This window comes from Mastigoproctus giganteus, chromosome 11 (assembly GCF_048544385.1).
Source record: "Mastigoproctus giganteus isolate SK-2022 chromosome 11, ASM4854438v1, whole genome shotgun sequence".
NCBI classification, from domain to species: domain Eukaryota; kingdom Metazoa; phylum Arthropoda; class Arachnida; order Uropygi; family Thelyphonidae; genus Mastigoproctus; species Mastigoproctus giganteus.
Window position 1 is genome coordinate 117,247,290 of NC_143585.1, and position 24,787 is coordinate 117,272,076.

The 24,787-nt window shown below is 37.1% G+C and overlaps 1 protein-coding gene across 1 annotated transcript in view; it reads right to left on the reverse strand.

The window, feature by feature from the left end:
* eIF3a (eukaryotic translation initiation factor 3 subunit a) overlaps positions 1 to 23,809 on the reverse strand; it is a 399,865-nt gene extending 376,056 nt beyond the window's left edge. Inside the window, exons 1-3 of the mRNA XM_090385008.1 lie at positions 23,660 to 23,809; positions 12,330 to 12,520; positions 3,362 to 3,498 (exon numbers count right to left, since the gene is read on the reverse strand). Of these exons, the coding sequence (XP_090241134.1) occupies positions 3,362 to 3,498; positions 12,330 to 12,520; positions 23,660 to 23,708 (377 nt within the window). The 5' untranslated portion in view covers positions 23,709 to 23,809. The remainder of the gene's footprint in view (positions 1 to 3,361; positions 3,499 to 12,329; positions 12,521 to 23,659) is intronic.
* Between the last annotated feature and the right edge of the window lie 978 nt (positions 23,810 to 24,787).

A 24,787-nucleotide genomic window follows, 5' to 3' on the forward strand; every position in this document is an offset into this window, starting at 1 on the left:
CAAGCCAATTACGATATGCAACGTTCTTCTCTTGGACAGCCTTAGCACATTTATTGGAAAAGGACGAGATTTTAAAGTGGAGTGTGGGATAAAGGATTCCATTCCTGCAAGAATAATTTCACTGACACGATCTGAGCAAACGTTGACATCAGAAGTTTTGAAACAGTAATCAGACCAAGGAAAAGAAGAAAAGAAGTCACGCAGGTCATCCCATTTTGCATTCTTGTAATGCCAAACAATACGAGGTTGGGAATAGCCATGAGATAAAGGTTCCATTGGAGAAGAGACAATCATCAAGTTGTGATCTGAAGTGCCTAAAGGACCTCTCACTTCAACCTTGTACTTAGGATTGTTTGTGAGAAAAAGATCAAGCGTATTGGCTGTATGATTGGGATTGTCCCGTATTCTTGTAGGTAAATGAACAATCTGTGCTAGGTCATTAGTAATTGCAAAACCCTCAGCATCTCGACCTGCTGGGTCGGTGTGACTAGAAAACGGAAGCCAGCTGGAGTTGTGAACGTTAAAATCACGAAGGAAAATTACCTCACTGTTAGGAAAGTTGGACTGGAGAAAGTCAAGTTGCAAAGAGAGGAAGTCAAAGAGCTCCAAGTGATTAGTGGAGTAGGGAGAACGGTAGAGACAACAGATGAATTTTACACAATGAGGTAGAGAGATTTTAAGCCAGAGAAGATCAAAGAGAGGAGATTCCAAATTGCCAAGTCTCTGACAGGGAATATCAGAACGGACATATGCACAAGTACCACCTTTGAGGCGAAAGGAATCATACAGCAAATAATTTGGACATCTGAGATGAGCAGTAGTTGAATCAACTGATAACTGAGATTCAGTCAGAAAAAGTACATGGGGTTTGGAAGACTGCAAGTGGAAATGGACATCGTTGAGATTAGAATTGAGACCACGTATATTTGTGAAATGAATTAGGAAGTCCTTGGGAGGTTTAGATCTTTTCGCAGATAAGCTTGCTCTATTATTTTGACAATTCATGGTGTATTCAATAGTAAGAAAAAGTGAGTGGGACATGCTGTATGAAGTAATGAAATTTTTGGATATGGCGTACATGTGGTAAGAATATACCCAGATCCTTGACATAACGTGGCCTCGACAATTCTCCCCGCAGACACACTACTCGGACTCCCTCCAGTCACTATCTGGCAGAGTAGAGGTAGCAAGATTATACACTAGCTGATCCGGAAGCTTCCTAGAGAGTTACCAATAGGTTCAGTCCGGCGTACTAACTAGCGGCCGGCCTGCGAACACCATTTTAGAGCTGTACCCTCGAAATGTAAGGAATATTGGATCTCGCCACGACATTCATCATAACCTCAAAAATCATCAATCATACTGCATGATGGAAGAGATAAGGAAGGGTTGACCAGAACTTAGCTCTAGAGACTAAACATGGGTTCCACCACTTCAAGCCTCCAATAAGCAAAGTGGTGGTATTTCACCGGTTGATGAGAGTCATCTACCACCTAGTAAGGGTGAGGGGAAACCCTGCTATTACGTTGGACGTAACTTTTCAACATTTCCACTCTTTTTTGAATCCCCACTGTTCACTCGCTAGTCAAAAAAAAAAAAAAAAAAAAAAATTTTTAGAAATCCCTGTATTTTATTTTGTTGGAAAATCTAGTTTTATTACTATTGGATAGCACACCAGGCCATCCAAACAATGAAGTTATGTTCCTACCGCCATAGTTGTACTATGTTAATACAACTTTTTTCATTCAGCCATTAGATCAAGGCATTATATCCACCTTTAAAACTCATTACATACGAAAATTGTTACAATGGATTTTGGAAAAAATTGACTCCAAATCTATTGAAGTAATGGAGGCATGGAAACATTTCTTAATTGTGGACTGTATCAGAATCATAGCTTTATCACTGAAAGAAGTAAAACCGTCAACATTAAATGTATGTGGAAAAATGTATGGCCTGAGTCAGTTCATTCAGGAAATATGGTCGAACCTGCAGAAAACAGAATTGGTGCGATAGTAGAACTTGCTACATCAGTAGGAGGAGAAGGTTTTGATGATATGACTACTCAAACCCTCGTGGGTAACACAGTTTCAAAATCGTCCTCCTCCCCATACCGGTTGGAAAGGACCTGAGTTCGAATCCTGTCAATGAGGGAAGGAATTCTTTGGGTCTTTTTCACAACGTGGCTGAGTTAGTCGGGCTCGGGCAGCATGGTTTTTCCCCCAGCAAAAACAGAAAATCAACCACAGGACACACACAATTTATAGACAATACACACAGAGTAACATGGCCTTAGTCACCGATGCTCCTAAAAAAAAATAAAAAAGATGATTACTGAAGACATTCAAGAATTACTGGTAGAAAAAGAGGCTTTAGAAGCAGATTTGGTGGAAATGGCATCAGAGGTAAAATCAAATCAATTCAGGGGATGATAGCGCAGATGAAAATAATAAAATTCCAGATTTTACACTAAAAAGCATACAGGAAGGCATAAAGTTAACCAAGCAATTGGTGAGAATTTTATTTTATGAATGCAGATTCTTGAATGAAAGGAGCCCAAAGTTCAAAAAGTAGCTTCAAAAATGCTTAGTTCCATACGATGAAATTCAAAGATTTTTCAAGCAAAAGCAAACAAACCAGATTAGTGATTTTTTAGAGAGAGAGAGAGAGAGAGAGAGAGAGAGAGAGCGCAGAAGATACAAGAAATCTAGACTAGTGTATTTTTGTTAGCTTTTGGAACGTAACCCCTCTTTTTGTACTTTTTACTTCACGGTTTCACACAACACAACATTTTATAGGAACCTAACTATACAAGGGTTACCTGTACACACACACACACACACAGGTGCAATAATCGCAAAATAACATTCCAATTGGGTGGTAACACATTCAACGAAATGGAAAACTAAATTCATATACGGGTAATTATACAGGGTGGTAACACATTCAAGGAAATGGAAAACTAAATTCATATAGGGGTAATTATACAGTTTCTGAGCAATATAGACATGCTTCTAGGACAGCTCATGGGATTCTGTCAATAATGAGGTGATTATCTCATTGTATAAGGCAATGATTTGGCCACATCAGTAACTGCATAACTGTGGCATTTTCAGAACCGAACTTCATCAAAATTCACTGCACTTAAAAATGCAGCATTTTAAACTTCCTTATGGTGGCCTTAACTATCATCACTGTACATATGTACAATTTACAAACAGGGACCAAGATGTCATATTGTCAATTTATTCTGGACTACATCACAACATTTCTTAAATTCTCTCAGTAAAATAAAATATTATTTTATTTAATTGCATTAAATAAAATAAAGTCAATTTATCCAAATTGCAAATATCCTAACCTTTCTGGAGTCTGAACATTATCAAGGTCATCAATATCCACTACAACTTGCTGTGATTCTTCTCTTGCAGCTTCAGTTTTCTCTTCAGCTAACTGAAGATATCCTCTGACAACATCTTCCAAGGATTTTATGCTTACCTTCATACAGATTTGAAAAAAAAAAAAAAAAAAAGAGAAACACAACTTTATCTATAATAAAAAAAAAGGTACACTAATATTTACAGATAAAAGGACAAAAGGCTGTTATATGATAATTTACTATCCTAGGTTTTTTTTTTTTTTTTTTTCACCTTAACCTCAATCAGGTGCACTGGTGTACAGTAGCCACCAAAAACAAAGAAATGTGTAAATTTTCAAAAAAGTGCCAATTTTAGCATTCCTCCAAGTATGGTATTTGCTCCCCAATCTGTATCATTAATACTGTATTTCTTAAATGAAAAAGTACAGTCATAAAAAATTCTTTATAAGTTCCCTGTTGGAGTAAAAAGGATACATCCTATTAATTTCCCACAGCATTTTGGGCACTATTAGATTTAGTTCATTTTATAACCCTGAATTTGACCTTTAAAAAGGTCAAATTCAGAAGGGGTTTTTTGTTTTTTCTTTTCCAGATAAGACTAGTTTGTGATATTTTATATCCCTTAACCCTCTAGCTGGCACATTCCAAGTGGGATGTGCCAGCTGTACCAGCTACAGGTCACCAAATCAACGTCTGGCACCAGTGAGTCCTGCATGATACAATGGAAATACCTGGAATAAAGAAATTTAAAACTGGGCACTTCTTAATGTATTCATTATCTTGACAGTATAGTAGATACAAGATGAAATAATATATAATTTAATGATTTTATTTTATAAATTAACATAAAACCACAATTAAAAATCCAACAACTATTAACTATTTTCATAAGCATATAAATGCATACAGAGACAAGTTCTCAATATGGGCTTTTGTATATTTTTTAAATTTAAATGTAAAGAAATTTTTTTAAAAAATTAGAGTTTGAGAGTGATACTTGCTTCCATCACGTTCCTAAAATAAATTCAATTTTGCAAATGAGTGGATATTTGCAAATCAGATCAATAAATAAGACAATAAACCTCCAAAAGAAATAAATATTGTATGTTGACATAATAATAAAAGGTTTACTATTTAATTTTTTAATACTGTGGACAATAATGATAGCCACATGAAGAATAATTGCCAATGTATTCAAAAATTTTAGTAGTAGTGGCAAAGAAGGCAAGAAAGCAAACTTATACAGCATCAGCTAAAAAAGAAAAATATACACACTTCACAGTAGTAGTAGTGGCATGTGATGCAAGAAAGTAAATGTATGAGCTTATGCAGCATCAGCCAAAAAAAAAAAAAAACACACCATTCCCTGCAAATGCCTATCCAGTTCCTCAAATTTATTTAACCTATGAACTTCCACAACGACAGATGGAAGTTTGTTCCAGCAATTAACCACCTGCTGAGCTAAAGGCAAATTTCCGCTCATCTATGCTATATCTGTCTTTTCTTAATTTGAATTTATGCCCCCTTAGGTTCGTAATCTGAACAAGTGGAAGGATCCTATGATATCAACAGGTCCATACCCTACAAGAATTTGTCTAGTTCTTCCTTAAATGTATTCAAACCACCCACTTCCACAACAACAGATGGAAGCCTGTTCAAACAATCAACCACCCGCAGGGTGAATGCAAACGTCTGACCATCTATCCTGCAACCAACCTTCCACAACTTGAATTTATGACCCCTCGTGTATATGTAGTCTCGGCAAGAGGAAGAATGCCATTAACATTCAATCCATTCAAGGCCTTAAATGCCTCAATCCGATCACCCCTGCAGGTGCCTAGTCTCAAGATGCTGCAAACTGCAGAACTTCGTGTAAGAGCACCCTTTTGTCCTCTTCACCATCCGGTTACCTTCCTCTGCACAAGTTCCAGCATATCTACATCCTTCCTAAAGTGAGGCCTCCCGACCTAAATAAAGTATTCAAGATGAAGCCTTGTACAAAGGGATAATCACCTTATCCCTGCAAATAAAGCTTCTGTATATCACTGACAAAAACCACATGATCTGTCCTGGCAGCATGTGTCCACTGCTCAGAGAATTTCATATCATTATTCCCAGGTCTTTCATTTTCCACAACTATGAATGCAGCATCACACAGTGGATAAGTTATTCTGGGATTACTGCTACCCATATGCAGTACCTTACATTTGTAAACTTCAACTGCCATTTCTCAGCCCATCAACTCAATTTTCCTAGAAATTGTTGCAGTAGTTAAACCTGATTACTGTCATTAACCAGCAATCAGGTTGAGTTTTGAGAATTAAGTTTGCAGATGATACAACCTTTGTATCATCTGCAAACTTAGACATTAAGCCTGATATATCTTCATCAATATCATTAATAAATATTGAAAAACGACAATGGGTTCCGCACGGAATTCTGGGGGACTCGACTAATAACATTATTTCACGAAGAGCACTGCCCATTGATAACCACTCTCCATCTTCTCCCATTCAACCATCCTTTTATTCATAGCAGTAACTCACTCTTAATGCAACATTGCTGCAGTTTGTACAGCAATCATAATCCTTAATCACTGCATCATAGTAACCTAGCAGCTTTGTTAGACAAGATTGCCACTTAAAACATTCATGCTGTGACTGCAGTAGCTAACAGGTCTGTAATTACTCATGTCACCTTTTTATCCCCCCTTTATGAATTAGGGATACATTTGCACATCTCCAGTCCATAGTGACCTCCCCTGAATCCAAGGATGCTCTCAAAATTATGCCTAAGGTTTTGCTGCCTTTTAATATAACTGGATAGATTCCATCCACACCAGGATCCTTTTTTTATGTTCAGCTTCAACAATTTCTCTTCCACTTTCCTTTCACTTATCACAAACTTATTGAGCTCCCCATTACAGCTGGATAAACTTCTGGCATCCCCCCTCCCCTTAAGAATTCAACATGAGTTAATGCAAATGCAAAAACTTATTCAATTTGTCAGCAACCTGAGCTGGGTCATCAATAGTTAACCCAATGACACCAAGTGGCCAAATGTGATTAATCTCCTTCCTTCTGCTTTTAATATAATCATACAAGTCTTTGCTGCTTTTCTTTGCATTCTTTTCCAAAGATTTCTCATAATCTTCCTTAGCTTGCCTAACCTCCTTTGTGACTTGATTATAGACTAATTTATATATATATATATAATAAGCTTCTGTATTACCTGATAATTTATACGCATAGCAGGCACTTTTCTTCTATGCCATATGTCTCAACAGTTCACCTGACATTCATTTAGGTCTAAGCCTTGAACAGTATTTCTTTGTTGGTATGAAAAGCCTAGTAGCTTCTATGATTATTTCTCTGAATGCTTCTCGTTTCAAATTTGCTGCTAGTATCGTCATGTTGGTCCCACTGCATAAAATTTACGAACCATCTGAGACCACTGCAGTCACAGTTACGAAAGCAAATGCCTATCTCTTTACCCTTGACAGTAGTTATGTCTTTAATTAAGTTCCACATTAACATAGTGTGGTCGCTGCCACCCACTAATCCTTTACCTATAGATTCTTAATCCATGTAAAATCACTGCTCATAACTAGATCAAGAGTACTGCTTCCTCTTGTTGCCTCTCTAACATGCTGCTGCACAAAACAGTCATGCAAGAAATCTAAGTCTTGCTAGTGTGTATATACTTATATCGGTCATTAGGCCTATAACACACTCCTGTCGTTTTTCCAGTGCTTGTATCTCACCAAAGTGACTCATTTTGACTGGATGCACTGCCTTAGATGTAATATGCTTCTGAACTAAGAGCATAACCTGTCCACCCCTCCTGTCCTGTCTATTCTTCCTATATACATTGTACTTCCCATATTCAAATTAAGTCATGAAATGCAATTCAAATTGCATTTCATGACTTAATAAGTACTTTTCAAATTCATTTAAGATGCTCCTAGCAATGCCAATCCTAGCATTTTATATCAAATCAGCAGCCCATTAATGACTGCTATATTTGACAGCCAAAGCCAAGTAAGTTGCACAATAGCACTAAAAAAAAAAACATAAATATAAGAATTCCACTTACACGAACTGCTGCACTGAACATGAACTCCACTAACACTGAAATAACATTCGACAAAAAAATGTTGACTAAAATCTTGTAATCTGAAATATATTAGCTATCAAAAAATTATAATCAACTAATACAATACAAACTGAAACAATGACACATGAAATCAAAAAATCAAAAATAAATTTATATTATAAATTTAATAAATCAAATATAAATTTAGATTTATTGAACATTTGCTGGTAGAGATAAGGGCATCATAACCCCATTATATAAGGCTATTGTCAGACCACACTTGGAATACTGTGTTCAAATGTGGAGACTGCACCTAAAAAAAAAGAGCTTCTTGAAACGGTCCAAAGATGGGTAACTCGCCTGGTGAGATTGGCAAAAGGGAGCCCACATAAGGAAAGACAGAGTGAGTTGCACAGCTTGGAAACTAGGCACCTTAGATGAGACCTGATTGAGATGTTTAAGGCTCTCAGAGGCAAAAGCAAAGTGAATAAGGCCAAAATGTTCACGGTTATAAATGATTCTAGAACTAGGATCCATAAATTCAAGTTATTACGGGAGAAGTTCTTTTTTAGCCAGCAAGTTATAAATTACTGGAATAAGTTACCCACATAAGGCTGACAGTTTGGTGAGATTCAAATGTCAGCAGGACAGTTACCTATGGGAGGAGGGAAATGCATATTTTGTCCATTTTGTTCTCTTTTATTATTTATATTATTATTTTACTTTTTTTTCTTTTCTTTTTTTTTTTGGCTGGTGCAGCATAATCCTTAGGCTTCCTTGCACCATATGACCATTTCTAATATTAATAATACTCTGCAATTACTAATACCCACATGCAGTACCTTATATTTGTCGATGTTAAACTTCAACTGCCATTTCTCAGTCCATCTGCCTCATTTTTCTATATCTTGTTGCAGCAGAAAACCTTCACTGCTGTTATTAACCACCCCCGCCAACCTTTTTATCATCTGCAAACTTAGACATTAAGCCTGGTGTACCTTTGACGATACTTTTACTAATGACGATATCATTAGTAAATAAAGAAAACAATGGGCCCAACCCTGTAGAACTCCATAAATAACATTAACTAACAGCACTAATAACATTAATGCCAGAGCTCACTCTTGTGCTCCAGGCAACACAGCAGCAATCTCTAAGGCAGAATGCACTGGTCCCACAGGAGTTAGTTATTATGGGTGACTTTATTGTCGGGAGACAGGTAATATATTGTGTAAAAAAGATAGGTATATCTCCCAGGGGCAAAAGTTGATGATGTTTTAGAAAAATATCTTATAAGGGCACAAAGGAAGATATTGTAGTACACGTTGGCTCTAAAGACATTAGGAGTAGGAAATACAGATTTTCCTAACAAGTACAGGTCAATGCTGAAAAAAAGTCGCAAGTTAGGATTAAATTTGAAAGTGTCTACAATTCTGACCAAGACACAAAAGGAGGAAGTATATGATGAGAGCCTTGTCAATCAATTCAGCCCTGGAGGGGTTGTGGAAGGATCGTAGGGTAGAATTTTTCTCAGCGTGGTCTGTGCTTGCTAACAGGAGAGACTGCTTCTACGGGGATAAATACACTTAAATAGAAGGGTGTGCAAATTGTTTGCTGAGGTTATCGAGGCAGCATTAGGTGGGTTGGAAAACAGCTAGCTTGCAGGGATTCCAAACTAAAAGGTTAATAGTAGCCACAGGCAGAGGCAAAAGTGACTCTTGCACTGCTTGTGTTAGGATGAGCAGTTGCCTGGATTCTGGTAGTCATCATGAAACAAATAAATACATGGGCTGTGTTAGGATAACTAAGAAAAGGTGCATGTATAATTGCATGTACACCAATGCTAGAAGTATAAATAAATTTGATGAATTTGAAATGCTGGTAAAGACATCATAGGCTGATTTTGCTGGGATATCAGAAACAGTGTCACACAGATATAAGCAGTGAAGAATTGGAATTTGAGGAGTACAATGTATACAGAAAGGATAGACAGGGAGGAGGAGTTATGCTATTAGTTAAGAAACACAAAATCTAAGGAAGTGCATCCAGTTGACATTGGTGGACAGTGCAATGCTGATTCAGTTTGGTGTGACATAAGCACTGGGAAAGGGAAAATAAGAGTGGGAGTGTGCTATAGGCCTAATGACTCTGATGCATACAACAAACAATTGTGCAGAGAAATATAGAGTGGGCCAGTAAATCAAAATGTCTTGTAATGGGGGATTTCAACTTTCCAGATATAGAATGATATAGGATTAGTCAATCGCACGCTAGCAAGACTTTTGTGGATATATTGGAAGATTGTTTTCTATAGCAACATGTTCGAGGGTCAACCAGAGGGAGTAATACCCTTGATCTGATTATCAGCAACAATTATTGGTGTATAAAGAATTGGCAGATAAAGGAACCACTAGGTGGCAGTGATCACAGTGTACTGATGCGGGATTTACTTAAAGATATAATTACCATCAGGGGTAAAGGGAAGGATTTTTGCTTCCGTGAAGGAAGGAAGAAAAACTGTCTGGGACAACTGTAGTTGTCCCAGACAGTTTTTAAATTCTGTACAGTGGCACCAACTGATCATGTCACCAACAGCAAATTCTAAGTGGGAAGCATTCAGAGAAATAATTGTGAAAGCTACTAGGGTTTTCGTACCAATTAAGAAATACTATTCAAGGTTTAGGCCTAAATGGATGTCAGATGAACTAATGGGACTCGTGACAGAGAAGAAAAATACATGGGATGCATATAAACCCTGGGGGACTCCACTAATAACATTAGTCCACATAGAGCAGTGTTCATTTATTACCACTGTCTGCCGTCTCCCGCTCAACCATCCCTTTATCCATTGCAGAAACATGCCCTTAATACCATACCACTCCAATTTGTATAGCATGCTGTTATGTGCCACAGTATCAAAAGCTTTCCTAAAATCCAAGTACAGTCCATTCCAGTTATTTGGGACACATCGGGACTAGTGCATTTTGGCCCGATTAAGCGGCTGCTCCAATTATCACGTAAATAGTTAAAAACAAAATGTACTCCCCCCGCCCCTTTACAATTGGTTCACTGTACAATCAAATCACGTTACGATGGAGTCACCATAGTAAAGTATTCACTATACGATGTGCAGTAAGCGCCAGTCATTGTGATCACGTTTGTGAATTGAATTTTAGTTCTATTAAACAGCGATTCTAATTAGCAAAAACAGGAGGAATATTATCCACAGGCTATAAAAGCAAAGATATATTAAGCACAAATTTACCCTTTATTACCGTACCAATTAAAAAATTAAATGATACGTGAAAATCGGAAGAATATACGTGATAATCAGAATAATTAATACGTACTGTAATACGTACATACAAACTAGTTGACATTTCTGTTCACTGACATTTGTGGGTGGGGGTTAAAATTTAAAACAGTAAAAAGGTAAGCAATCAATAACAAAGAACATGGCACACACAAATTGCAAGTAACACAAAACACGCAAGTGAAAACAGTAACAAGTTACAAAGCTTTAAAAATAGGAATGAAGAGAAGATCTGAAAATTAATTTTTTTTATATGATTGAAGATTTCATGGAAGTGTAAACACGTTTACCATAATAACTCACAGAATTCCAGCTGTTGGTGTTATCGCAAATTCAGTAAGATCGAGTTTACTGTCCTTTTATGATAGATTTCACTAACAGAAAAGCCCAATAAACAGGTGACTGCTAATTGTTTGTTTTATGGTTGTGACCTCCAGAATTTCGACCGAACCACGTGGTACCATCGGAGACAATCACAGGGTAATCTTGTGCTGTGGCTCCTGCCCCGATTAAACGGCATGCTGTCCCAATTAAGCGAAGTAAACCCTGGCTATTTTCTCGACTGGTTTCTGTTTTTTAAGATTTGCCCAAATAAACAGCTGCCCCGATTAACCGGTGGCCCAAATAACCAGAATACACTGTATATGATATAAAAATTATTCTTTGCATTCAGTTCCTTTGTGACCACATCATAGTACCCAAATTGGTCAGACAAGCACTTCCCCTTAACAAACCCATGCTGTGTCTGAACTATTACTGCTGTCTTGTCTAGGTAATCCTGTATCACCCCTTTAACCAGTGAATCCATTATTTTCCCCGGAACAGAAGTCAAACTAACAGATCTGTTATTACTCATGTCACCCTTTGATCCCCCTTTCTCAATTGGGGATACATTTGCACACCTCCAGTCTGTGGGGACCTCCCCTGACTCTAAGGATGCTCTCATAATTATGGCTAAGGGTTTGCAAGTAATACTTCCCTTGCTGCCTCCATTATAACTGGATAGATTCCAGGTGCCTTTTTTATGTTTAACTTCAACAATTTCTCCTCCACTTTGCTCTCAGTTATCACAAAATCACTTAGATACATGTTAGAGTTTTACTAACTTGTTAGTTTGGCAGATAGATACCATTAAATAAAATTGGCTAATATAATTTCATGCACGTATAATGCCTGATTGCCCTATGTGCAATAGCATTAACATTTCACACCTGACAGGTACCTATTACGGTAAACTGTGCATGGGATAAAAAATTGAATAAATACAATAAATAATTCTATTCACATGTTTGTCGAACATTTCTTTCTTGATTCAATCAATTCAGCGAGCACAGCTGAAAGTGCTGCACAAGCATGGGGGAAATTCCGACTTATGTAGAGTTCCGTGGAACGCAACCCTTACATTAATCGGGGATTGGCTGTATATACTGGAAAAGGTTAAAAAATATTCTGCAATTTCAATGAAGAACAATGTGGTATTAATCTAAGAGTACAAAATTATGTCATAAGCAACAAATATTAAACATGAGTAAATAATATTACCTGCTGACAGATATTTCTATACTGAAATAGTCCCTCCTTTGCAATATGGCTTTTTTTGAGCTCTACACAGAGCTCAAGGTATTTTATCATAATAGGTTCATGGATCTTCTGCCAGGTGCGATGTTTTCTACTTTTGATAACATCATAAAGCGCATCCAATGCTCTCTGCTTCTTTCCAACATCAATAAATTCTGGAATAAATGCCATGATAAAATTAATGTGAGAATAAGTCTTCTAAAGATGAAAATACCAATACTTAATTTTATAGATCTAATAAAAATCTCTGCTTTTTCATACAATTTATAGTAACTTATTAGTTCATTCCCCCCCTAATAATTTCCAGTACTGTCGTCATTTCCTTCCGCTTTATATCACACAACAAACCAAGAATACTTTAATGCTATTGCACATATATACTTTTCCACTTTTATACACTGGAAATCACACCAGATTCCACAGGAGATAAAAATAGAGAACTGGTTCTTTGACATTTACTTAGAAAATACTGCATTAATTTCAACTACTGAATGGACATACAAAGAAACCAAATAAAAACCTGCAAGGAATGTGAAGATTTGCTTTTTTTTTTTTCCAGTTAGTTGTTGGCACATCGGCTTCTGTGGCCATACTGCACCTCCCAAGGTTTTTGCATTTTCTACTCTGATCCAAGCCTGAGGCGGGATTCGAACCCACGACCTTTGGGTTGCCAGGCAGGCACTTTACCCACCCACCTAGCCCGGTCGGCATGAAGATTTGTAAAAAAAAAAAAAAAAAAAAACCATTTAATACCAAAAGAAAAGTAGTTATGCACTTACTTTTTTTTTTGAGAAAAATAAAAGAGGAATTACACTAACTGAGAATAACAGTGCCAACAGAAATATCTACAAAGGTTCACAGCAGAAACTATATGCCTATATCATAGATAGAGAGAATACAGAAAGCTTATAAAAGGGATCATTAATTAATCTTGAGTGCTCATTTTTGGACAATTTTTTTTAGAAATTTAAGGGACTTTGTTATCACCAGTCAAACTCTGTTAATAGTTATTTAAATTTCTTCCTTTAATTTATTTTTTATTTTCAATAGTTCAATGTTTTCTTAAATAACGTATTCATTTTTTTAAATTTCAAACCCTGTTAATAGTTATTTTAATTTATCTTTTATTTTCAACAGTTAATGTTTTCTTAAATTACTTATTTTTTTTAAATTTCAGGAAATTTTATTGATTTTAAAAAAAAATTCATAAAATTCACTTTTATTCTTGTAAATTTATTCAGCTTCGTAGGTCAACTATTGTTTTGGTTCTTTAGTGAAAAGTTACAGCAAGCCAAGCTGCAAACTTCATATTTAGTGAAAAAAAACTTCCCTGCTGCTCATGTCATTGGACTCTCCATGGACACACACACACACACACACGCACGCGCGCGCGCGCGTGCGTGCGTGTCAAACTACATGGAGCTTGCACCCAACTAGTTTTCAGGTTCATTCACCCATATATACATAAAGAAAGAAGTGCCGATTGCACCATGTCTGTCTGTCCATCAGTAACTAACAATTCTCTTTTAGGAAAATTTACTGAGCCTGAACTTCATTAAGATAACAAATAGAAATCCAGCATTATTACTATTAAAAAAAAAAGTGAATTTATACATAAGCAAATAAGCACACATAATAAGCTAACATACATACCCATCATACATTCTTCTTTTCTCAAATTAATACCAAAACAAGAATATACTGATATACTTACTCTTCTGCACTACTTTTTGCCTTCACCAGTAGACAAACTCATGTGGTGGTCAATGCCCATAAGCAGTCAGCTTCAATGATGTCAAGCTTATTTGATATTCCAGTCTTCATAAAGCTCTTTAACCAACATGGGCAAATTGCATGCCCATGCAGTTTTCATTCAACAATCAAAGCTGCTCAGTATCAGTTTCAGGCCATTTGATTTTCCCCATTGATGTGAATTGTGCTCTACAAAAGTATAGTTCATCATGGAACTATGCTACTAAAAAGCACAGTTCCACACTGCTTATTCACAGCATGCCTTTAAATTGCCAATTAGACAAACACCCATCAGCTGTAGCATTAATGTCAGCCTTCCAAGAATGATGACGGGGTCTGTATTTATGTTTTAGGACATTTTTCATTTCTGTTGTACATCTACGAAAGCTATCTAAAATAAGCTTTTTACAGTGACTTAACAGTGACTCCTGCACGATTTTGAAATATGCATTTTATCCATTCTAGGATCAGAACACTGTCCATCCACTGATTCTTTTGCAGGGACAATCACACTTCTGGTAATGTTTTTTTTTTTTTTATGACATGCAGCAGCAATTTCTACCGTGACTCTTGCTGCCACCAATTCTTACAATAACTCTTTCCTCACCTATAATATTCATTATTGTAATAAACTGCATTTCAAAACATACGGGTATTTGTTCAACATTACCAATTTGGGGGTAAAATATATATATATATATATAAATAATACTGATAGGGGAAAATGATGGCATACCTTTTAAGACCCAATAGCTTCTCTTCATACACATCCCAAAGTGACTGAGAGACATTTGTTTTCCTTCATATGGCCATATTTCTTGAAAAACCTAATCACCCATCCCTACCTTGCTTCGAATTCCTAGATTCCCTGTCCTTTAACCAATGCTACAGCCTTTAACAGGCACATTTCGGTTGACACTGCATACTTCTCACTTTGTATTTATCAAAATATTTCACTTTCTGCCCACAAAAAGCCCTTCTTTATGCCTGCTTTGCACCTCAACTCTTTCACAAATGCCAACTCATTTTCTACCAGCAGCAGGATTTAAAATTCTTGATGTCTCTTGAATTAAATTTGCTAAGAAACCACACACCCAATATTTCTGGTTGTATTTTTTTTTAGAAAAAATGTGCATGGGTATCCAAGAAAATATGGAAATTTTTCTTTTCTTTTTTTCATACGTATCACATATGCTACCCATACATTATATATTGCAGCTAAGGCATTAAATATTGTCTGTTGCTGTAGTGCTGACTGGAAGAACAAATCTGCAATGCATAGAAATGTTCTCAATTTAAGCATAGCACACATGAACGTTGCTTTATGAAGCTTTTTTTTTTGTTATCAGTTTACTCAACATAGACATCATTAATTACTATTTGTTTATTATTACTCATAAAAGAAACATTAAATATTTCAACTGTTATTAAAATCCAAGAGGAAATAAAGTACATTACAGAAATGTTGAATGCATACTACGATCTAAGGTAAGCATTGCCATTTATTTTATTAAAATCAAAGATCCATAGGTTGAGTGGGAGAAGACAAAGGGTGGTAATCAATGGGAGATGCTCTTCGTGGACTAATATTATTAATGGTCCACAGGGTTCGGTGTTGGGCCCACTGTTGTTTTATATATTTATCAATGACACTGATGAAGGTATATCAGGCTTAGTGTCGAAGTTTGCAGATGATACAAAGGTTGGCAGGGTTGTTAATGACAGTAATGGCAGTGTGCTACTTCAACAGGATCAAAAAAATGTGGGCAGATGGGTTGAGAAGTGGCAACTGAAGTTTAACATTGACAAATGCAAAGTACTGCATATGGGTAGAAGTAACCAAAGAGGAATGTACCAACTGTGTGGTACTACACTTAGGATAGTAGAAAATGAAAAAGACCTGGGGGGTAATTGTGCGGTCAGATATGAAGTTTTCTGAGCAATGCAGACAGGCTGCCAGAGCAGGTCATGGGGTTTTGTCAATGTTATACAGGAATTTTGCTAGCAGGGAGGTAATTATCCCTTTGTATAAGGCAATGGTCATGCCACGTCTTGAGTACTGTGTACACGGTCTGGAGGCCTCATTTTAGGAAGGATGTAGATTTGCTTCTACAGAGAAAGGCAACAAGATTGGTGAGAGGAATGAAGGGACCCTCTTAGCAAGAGAGGTTTAAGTTCTGCAAATTGCAGTGGCTGGAGACTAGGCACCTGCGAGATGATCTGATTGAGGAGTACAAAGCCTTGAACGCGTTGAGCAAGCTCGATGCTGATGAGATTCTTCCTCTTTCTGAGATTACGCAATTGAGTGGATAAATTTGAATTGAGGAATGAGATGTAGAACAGATGCACAGAAATTTCACTTTAGCCAGAGGGTGGTCAATTGCTGGAACAAACTTCCATCTGCAGTTGTGAAAGCTGATAGCTTAAATAAATTCAAGGAAGAACTGGACAAGCTTGGGAGCAAATGGATGGGTGAAATGGGAAGGGGTTTTTTTTTGGCTGATGCTGTATAAGCTTACTTTCTTCATCATATGCCTCTACAAAAGGCTAATCAACCACCCCACTGGCTGATGGCAAAGTTCCGTGCATCTATTCTGCAACTATCCTTCCTCAATTTGAATTTAATGTCCCTCATATGTATAGTCTAAACAACTGGAAGAATGCTATCAAAACTTAGCTTGCTCAATCCATTCAAAAGCTTACACACCACAATCAGATCTCTTCACAGGTGCCTATATTCTAGATACTGAAAATTGCAGAATTCAAACATTCCTTGGTAAGAAAAACCTTTTGTTCCCTACACTAATCTTGTTGCACATCTATGCACCCATTCTAGCAGAACTAGATCCTTCCTAAAATAAGGCTTGCAGATCTGTATGCAGCCTAACCATTGCCTTGTACAACGGGATAATCACCTCCATATCCCTGCTAGCAAAGTTCCTGGATATCAGAGGTTCCCAGACTTTTATACCTTGGGTCTGCTTAAAATTTTCATGCACCCACCAAACTCCAGAACAAATGCAAACAAACAGATGATAAAATTTAGCTATGTATATACATACTTTTATAAATTAATATATACTTCAATATATTTAATCTCAAAGAAATAAAATATGTATAACAGAAATAAATAACATTTATCTGGATTAGTGGGATGGTTTGCCCATATTTTGTTAAAAATGTGTTTCATGAAAACAAGCCCCCACCACAAACCAAGTGCACCTATGGGGGGGGGGGTTGTTATTTGGTTTTTAGGAGCATTAGCAACTAAGGCCATACTGCTCCGGGCATATGGGGGTGGTCATTCCCTGACCTTTTCACATCCTCCGTATTTGGTGGCTCACGGGCTCAAACCCCAGTCTAATCAAGAAGCATGTGCTATGCACTGCTACTCCTGCCCACCTGGCTACAGAGGCACCTCTCTAGGGTTGCATGATCCAACACTTATGGAACCTCAGCTATATCATTGACAAAACCTCATGAGCTATCCTGGCAGCCTATCTGTACTGCTCAGAGAACTTCATACCTGACTGCAGAATTAATCACAGGTCATTTTGATTTTCCAATAGCAAGAAGAATGCCATCAACATTGAGCTTGGTCAATCTATTCAAGTCCTTAAATACCTCAATCAGATCTTAAAGATGCCTAATCTCCAGATACTGCAATTTGCAGAACTGAAGCATTTCTTGGTAATAGCACCCTTTTGTTCTCTTCAATCTCATTGCCCTAATCTGCACCTGCAGTGATGTAGATCTGCTGGAATGGCACCTCCCGACCTATATACAATTATAAAGATGCATCCAAAACATGGTCTTGTACAAAGGGATAATCACGTCCTTATTCAAGCTAGCAAATTTCCTGCATATCATGGATAAAATCACACAAGCTGTTCTGGCAGCCTATCTGAATGCTCAGAGAACTTAACATCTGACTGCACAATTACCCCCCTGGTCTTTTTTTCATTTTCCACTATGCTCAGCACAGTATCACACATTTGATATGGAAATCACCAAATTTTCATACCAAATAGCAGATTACTGCTACTCACATGCTCACTCTAATTACTGTCATTAACCACCCTGCTAACCTTTGTATCATCTGGAACTTAGACTTTAAGTTCATATACCATTATCAATATTAATAAATACTGAAAAAAACAATAAGCTCAGCACTGAACCCTATGTTCCCTCCACTAATAACATTAGTCTACAAAGAGATGTGCCCATTGATAACTACCCTGCCTTCTGCCACTCACCTATCCCTTTATCCACAGTAGCATGCCCTTAATGAAATATTGCTCCAGTTCATACGGCAGTCTTTTATATGCAACAGTATCAAGGGCTTTACTGAAATCCAAGCATATGATACCAAAATTATATTTTACATCCAGTTTGTTTGTTACTATATCACAGTACCCAATCAGATTGGTCAGACAAACCCACTTCTAACAAATTCATGCTGTGACTGCACTATAATTGCATTCCTGTCTTGTTCCTGCATTACTTTTTTAACCAGTATCTCCATTATTTTCCAGGAACATAAGTTAAGCTAACAGATCTGTAATTATTCATAACATCCTTTGCCCCCCACCTCTTGTGAATTGAGGATACATTTGCAAATCCACATGTAGTCCACAGGGAATGAATCCCCAAATTCAAAGATGCTTCATAATTATGGCTAAGGGTTTGCTTACCTCCTTTGCTCGCTCTTAATATAACTGGATAGATCCCATACACTCAAGCTGCCTTCTTTATGCACAGCTTCAATTTCTCTTCAACATTCCCTCAGTCATCCAAAAATCATTTACAGTAATTCCTTTAGTAAGGCTTTGGATGGTTTGAGCAAGCTCAATGCTGATGGGATTCTTCCTCTTGCCCAGGTTAATCTCCCCAGGGGACATGAATTAAAATTGAGGAAAGATAGTTGTAGAATAGAAGTGCGGAAATTTGCCTTTAGTCAGTGGGTGGTTGATTGCTGGAACAAACTTCCATGCGTCGTGGAAGTTGACAACTTAAATAAATTCAAGGCAGAACTAGACAAACATTTGGCGTGAATGGATGGGTGAAATAGGAGGGGGGAGATTTGGCTGATGCTGCATAAGCTTGCTTTCTTGCATCATATCCCTCTACTAATGCACATCAGTAGACAATTTACATTAATAAACAAGGAATTAGTATTAGCTAATGCTAATTCCTTGTTTTATTTTGATGAACATTCTCCTTGCCTAAAGAATTCCTCATTTCTAAATGCAGATGCAAAATACCTATTCGGTTTGTCAGCAACACGAGCAACATCATCAACAGTTAAACCATTAACAAGTTAATATAAGTATGAAGTCTTTGCTGCTGTGCTAAAGAGTTCTCATAACATGTTAGCTAGGCAACCCTTCTTTATGACTTGATAACAGACTAGTTTATATCATAGGCTTCTGTATCACCTGATAATTTATATGTATGACACATTTTTCTTCTTTGCCACAAGTCTAATCGGTATATCATTGACAAAACCATGAGCTCTCCTAGCAGTTCTTTGCACTGCTCCAAGAACTTCCTATCTGACTGCACAATTATCACAGGGTCTTTTTCATTTTCCACTACACTGAGTGTGCATCCCACATTTTTATTCTCTGTCACAAGTCTTATCAGTTAACCAGATACCCATTTAGTCTAACTATGGAACAGTATTTCTCAGTTGGCATGAAAAGCCTAGTAGCTTCCACCTTTACTTCCCTGAATGCTTCCCATTTAGAATTTACTTTTGGTAACAGCATTAGATAGCCATACTAGAATTTAAAAATGATCTGAGACCACTGTGTCAAACTTATAAAAGCAAATGACTTTCCCTTTATCCCTGACAGTAGTAAATTCCACATCAGTATCACCCAGTAGATCTTTTAGCTGCAGATTCTTAATGCATGAAGAATCGCTAGTGATAATCAGAATAAGAATATTGCTTCCTCTTGTTGCCTGCAATGCTGACGCAGAAACAGTCAACCAATAAATCCACAAATCTCTTCTAGTGTGTGAGTGACCAACCCAAAAGTTCCAGTCAGTATTTGGAAATTTAAAATTGTCCAATATGAGCCATTTGGAATTACTGCCATGCTCTATTTCTCTGTATAAATGTTTGTTATAATCATCACAGTCATCATGCCTATGACACACTTCTACTCTCATTTTCATGTTCCCAGTGCTTATATAACTCTAAACTGGCAGCAGTAATAGTAATAGAAGCATGTGATGCAAGAAAGCAAGGATATCAGCTTATGCAGCATCAACCAAAAAAAAAAAAAAATTCACACAACCATTCCCTCTAAAAGTTTGTCCAGTTCCTCGTTAAATTTATTTATGCATGTTATCAACTTCCACAATGACAGATGGAAGTTGGTTCCAGCAATTAACCACTCAGCTGGCTAAATGCAAATTTCCGCACATCTATTCTGCAACTGTCTTACCTCAATTTGAATTTATGCACCCTTAGGTTCGTAATCTGAGCAAGTGGAAGAATCCCATCAAAATTTATCGTGCTCAACCCATTCAAGGCCTTACATACCTCAATCAGTTCACCTCACAGATGCCTATTCTCCAGTCAATGCAATTTGCTGAACTAAAGCCTCTCATGGCAAGAGGATCCCTTCATTCCCCTCACCAATCTTGTTGCCCTTCTCTATAGAAACAAATCTACATCCTTCCTAATATGAGGGCTCCAGATATGTACGCAGTACTCAAGGCATGGCCTGACCATTGCCTTATACAAAGGGATAATCACCTTTTCCCTGCTAGTAAAATTCCTGTATATCATTGACAAAACCCCATGATCTTCTCTTGCAGCCTGTCTGCATTGCTCAGAAAACTTCATGCCTGACTGCACATTTACTCCCAGGTTTTTTCATTTTCTACTACACTAAGTGTAGTACAACACAGTTGGTATGTTCCTCTGGGGTTACTTCTACCCATATGCAGTACTTTGCATTTGTCAATGTTAAACTTCAGTTGCCACTTCTCAGCCCATCTGCCCAAAATTTCTAGATCCTGTTGAAGTAGCACACTGCCATTACTGTCATTAACAATCCTGCCAAGCTTTGTATCATCTGCAAACTTCAATATTAAGCCTTATATACCTTCATCAATATCATTGATAAATAAATATGATGCAAGAAAGCAAGCTTATATAGCATCAGCCAAAAAAAAGAAAAACCTTTCTGCTTCACCCATCCATTCACTCCAAATGCTTGTCTTGTTCTGCGTTAACATTAGTCCACGAAGAGCAGTATCCATTGATTACCACCCTCTGTCATCTCACAATGAACCACACTTTTATCCATTATAGCAACTTACCTTTAATACCATTCTGCTCCAATTTGTACAGTAGTCTTCCATGTGCAACATGTCAAAAGCTTTCCTAAAATACAGGTATATGATATCAAAATTATTATTTGCATCCAGTTCCTTTGTAACCACATCACAGTATCCAATCAAATTTGTCAGACAAGACTTTCCCTTAATAAAACCATGCTGTATCTGAATTATTGCTGCACTCTTGTCTAGATGATTCTGCAATGCATCTTTAACCAGTGATCCATTATTTGACCAGGAACAAAAGTTAAACTAACTGGTCTGTAATTACTTATGTCACTCTTCGATCCCCCTTTGTGAATTGAGGATACATTTGCTCTTCTCCAGTCCGTGGGGGACTTCCCCTGAGTCCAAGGATGCCCTCATAATTATGGCTAAGGGTTTGCTTAGTTCTTTTTCCACCTCCTTTAATATAACTGGATAGATCCCATCCACCCCAGGTGCCTTTCTTATGTTTAACTTGAACAATTTCTCCTCCACATTGCTCTCAGTTATTACAAAATCATTAAGTACCCTGTTACAATTTGATAAACTTCTTGCATTTTCCTTCCTTAATAACTCCTCCTGTGTGAATGTAGATGTTGTTGTTATTTGGTGTTTTAGGCGCATTAGCAGCTAAGGCCATATTAGTCCGGGGATATGCGGTGGTCATTCCCTGACCTTTCTGCATTCTCTGTATTTGGTGGTCACAGGCTCGAACCCTGGTTTAATCAAGAAGCGTGTGCCAAACACTGCTGCTCCTGGCTACGGAGGCGCCTGAATGTAGATGCAAAATACTCATTTAGTTTGTTTGCTATCTGAAAAGGATCATTAACAGTCGAACCATCAATATCAAGTGTACCAATCCAATTCACCCCTTCCTTTTAGAGTTTATCTAAGTAAAGAAATCCTTGCTGTTTTTCTTAGCATCCTTTGCAAAAGATTTCTCGTAATATGCCTTTGCTTGCCTAATCTCCTTTGTAACTTGATTACAGACTAGCTTATATCTGCCATAGGCTTCTGTGTCACCTAATAATTTATATGCAACCCATGCATTTTTGTTCTCTGCCACAAGTCTCATCTGGCATCCATTTGGGCCTAAACCTAGAGCAGTATTTCTTAGTTGGAACAAAAAGCCTAGTAGCTTCCAAAATTACTTCCTTGAATGCTTCCCACTTAGAATTTGCTGTTGGTAACATCATCAGTTGGTCCCACTGTACAGTATTAATTTAAAAACTGTCCGAGACCACTGTAGTCACCTTTACGGAAGCAAACACCCTTTCTTTTTGCGCTGATGGTAATTATATCTTTAAGTAAACCTCACATCAGTACACTGTGATCACTGCCACCTAGTGGTTCCTTTACCTACAAATTCTTAATACACAAATGATTGCTGCTAACCAGTCAAGAGTATTACCCTCTTTGGTTGCTTCTCGAACATACTGCAGTAAAAAAGTACACTGCCGTACCTTTAATATGCTTCTTAACTAACAGCATATCCCCCACCTCCTGTCCTGTCTGTACAAATTGTACTCTCCATATTGAAATTCTGCATCCGTTAAGACTGCTCTGGAACCTAATTTTGCTGAGGCAAGGGCAAATTTAACTCGTCAGAAAACAGGCGAATAAAAAAAAGGAAAAAACCGATGAGGAAATTTCGTGGAGTCAAAAATCCCAGTGGCTGAATACATATATGAAATTCTGTGAAAACAATGCACAGTTGGATAAAATAAATCCTTAAATTCCGGTGGCACTGCCAAAAGAAAAACTACCCGCGATGGCACGCTTTATAATAAACCCAAAACTGTTTACATATACAGAAATAACTACACTAGCCGATCCACAAATACCGATACTTCTCATTAAAGTATGGCAAGTTTGATACGGGATTAAATTAGGTTACTAAAACTGCAGTGCACGGCAGTTTGTACTTTTGTACTTTACAATTCTCAATTACGATTTGTCGGACGAATTATGTGCAGTCTTGGATGCATACAAAATCATAATTTACGATGACTTAACAGAATAACAATATACACATTTGAAAACTAATTCACATGCAAAAAAGAACCATAGAATTTTGGTTGAGAAAACAATCTCCGTAAATAGCTACCACACATATGGGAACAAATATATTTTTTTATACTGTATATATATATATATATATACATATGGATGTGTAATTAGCATTGGAAAAACTAACTTACCATTTGCTCTCTTTAAAGCATTTTCCGGCCTTTGAAAATAAAGAGGCATGATTAAACTTTTAGAGTATATACCATCAAACCTAGAGAAAAAAATTCCTCACAAATGCAAGACGTGCACACGACAGCCTCGCTAACAGCTTTCAAAATGGCGACAACTGGACGACTATGAAAACCCAATGTAATATAGCCTAGAGCACAGAGTATTAAATTAAGATATCTTACTTCTCCGTGGCGTAGGGCAGCGTTTCCCAAACTTTCTCACGCACGTACCAGTGTTTGCAGATTTTTTTTTCCGGTCCACCAAAAGCTATAAATTAATGTATTTTCAATTTTTATTCAGTATTTGTAGATTTAGGAAATAATGACACATTAGGACATTTAATATACTAGTAATAATGCAAATAGGTATTCATTAACGTCAGTAAATATAAATAAAAGATAGTAATTCATTTCTTTGTTTATTATCAAAAGTTTACATAAAATTGACATATTTTTGGAAAGGAAAATTTCTTATAGTTTTATATAGGAATATTTCAAATACTGTTAAGTAGTTCGCAGACAGGTACCAGGCCACACAGAGCAGTAACATTACTACTCTACTCCACAGAGTAGTATCATGGCTGACTCTGTGGCTAACAAAAGATATGTTCCGAACATATCTTTTAATTTGAAGGTTTGGGAAAAAATTCCATGTTTTTTTTTATTTTTATATATATATCCCTATTGATGAGATAAAAATTTGAGCTCGCGGGACTTATATGATACGACCAACGAACGATTAAAGCGACACAATCTGTAAGGACTCTAAATAATAGATTGCTCAAATAAACCCTTAACCCCAATGGTTCAAATCTGGTGAGATGGGCTTGGCATACCCAGGGTCCTGAGCTGAATTTCATCATTCTTCTCTTTCTTGGTGATTCCCTTCTACTTTTGACACTCTCTCTCTCTCTCTCTCTCTCTCTCTCTCTCTCTCTCTCTCTCTCTCTCTCTCTCACACACACACACACACACACACACACACACACACGGTAACTAGGGAATTTTTTTTTTTTTTGGCTGGTGCCGCATAATCCTCAGGTTTCCTTGCGCCATGTAGCTAATAATAATAATAAATTTCGAAGTTTG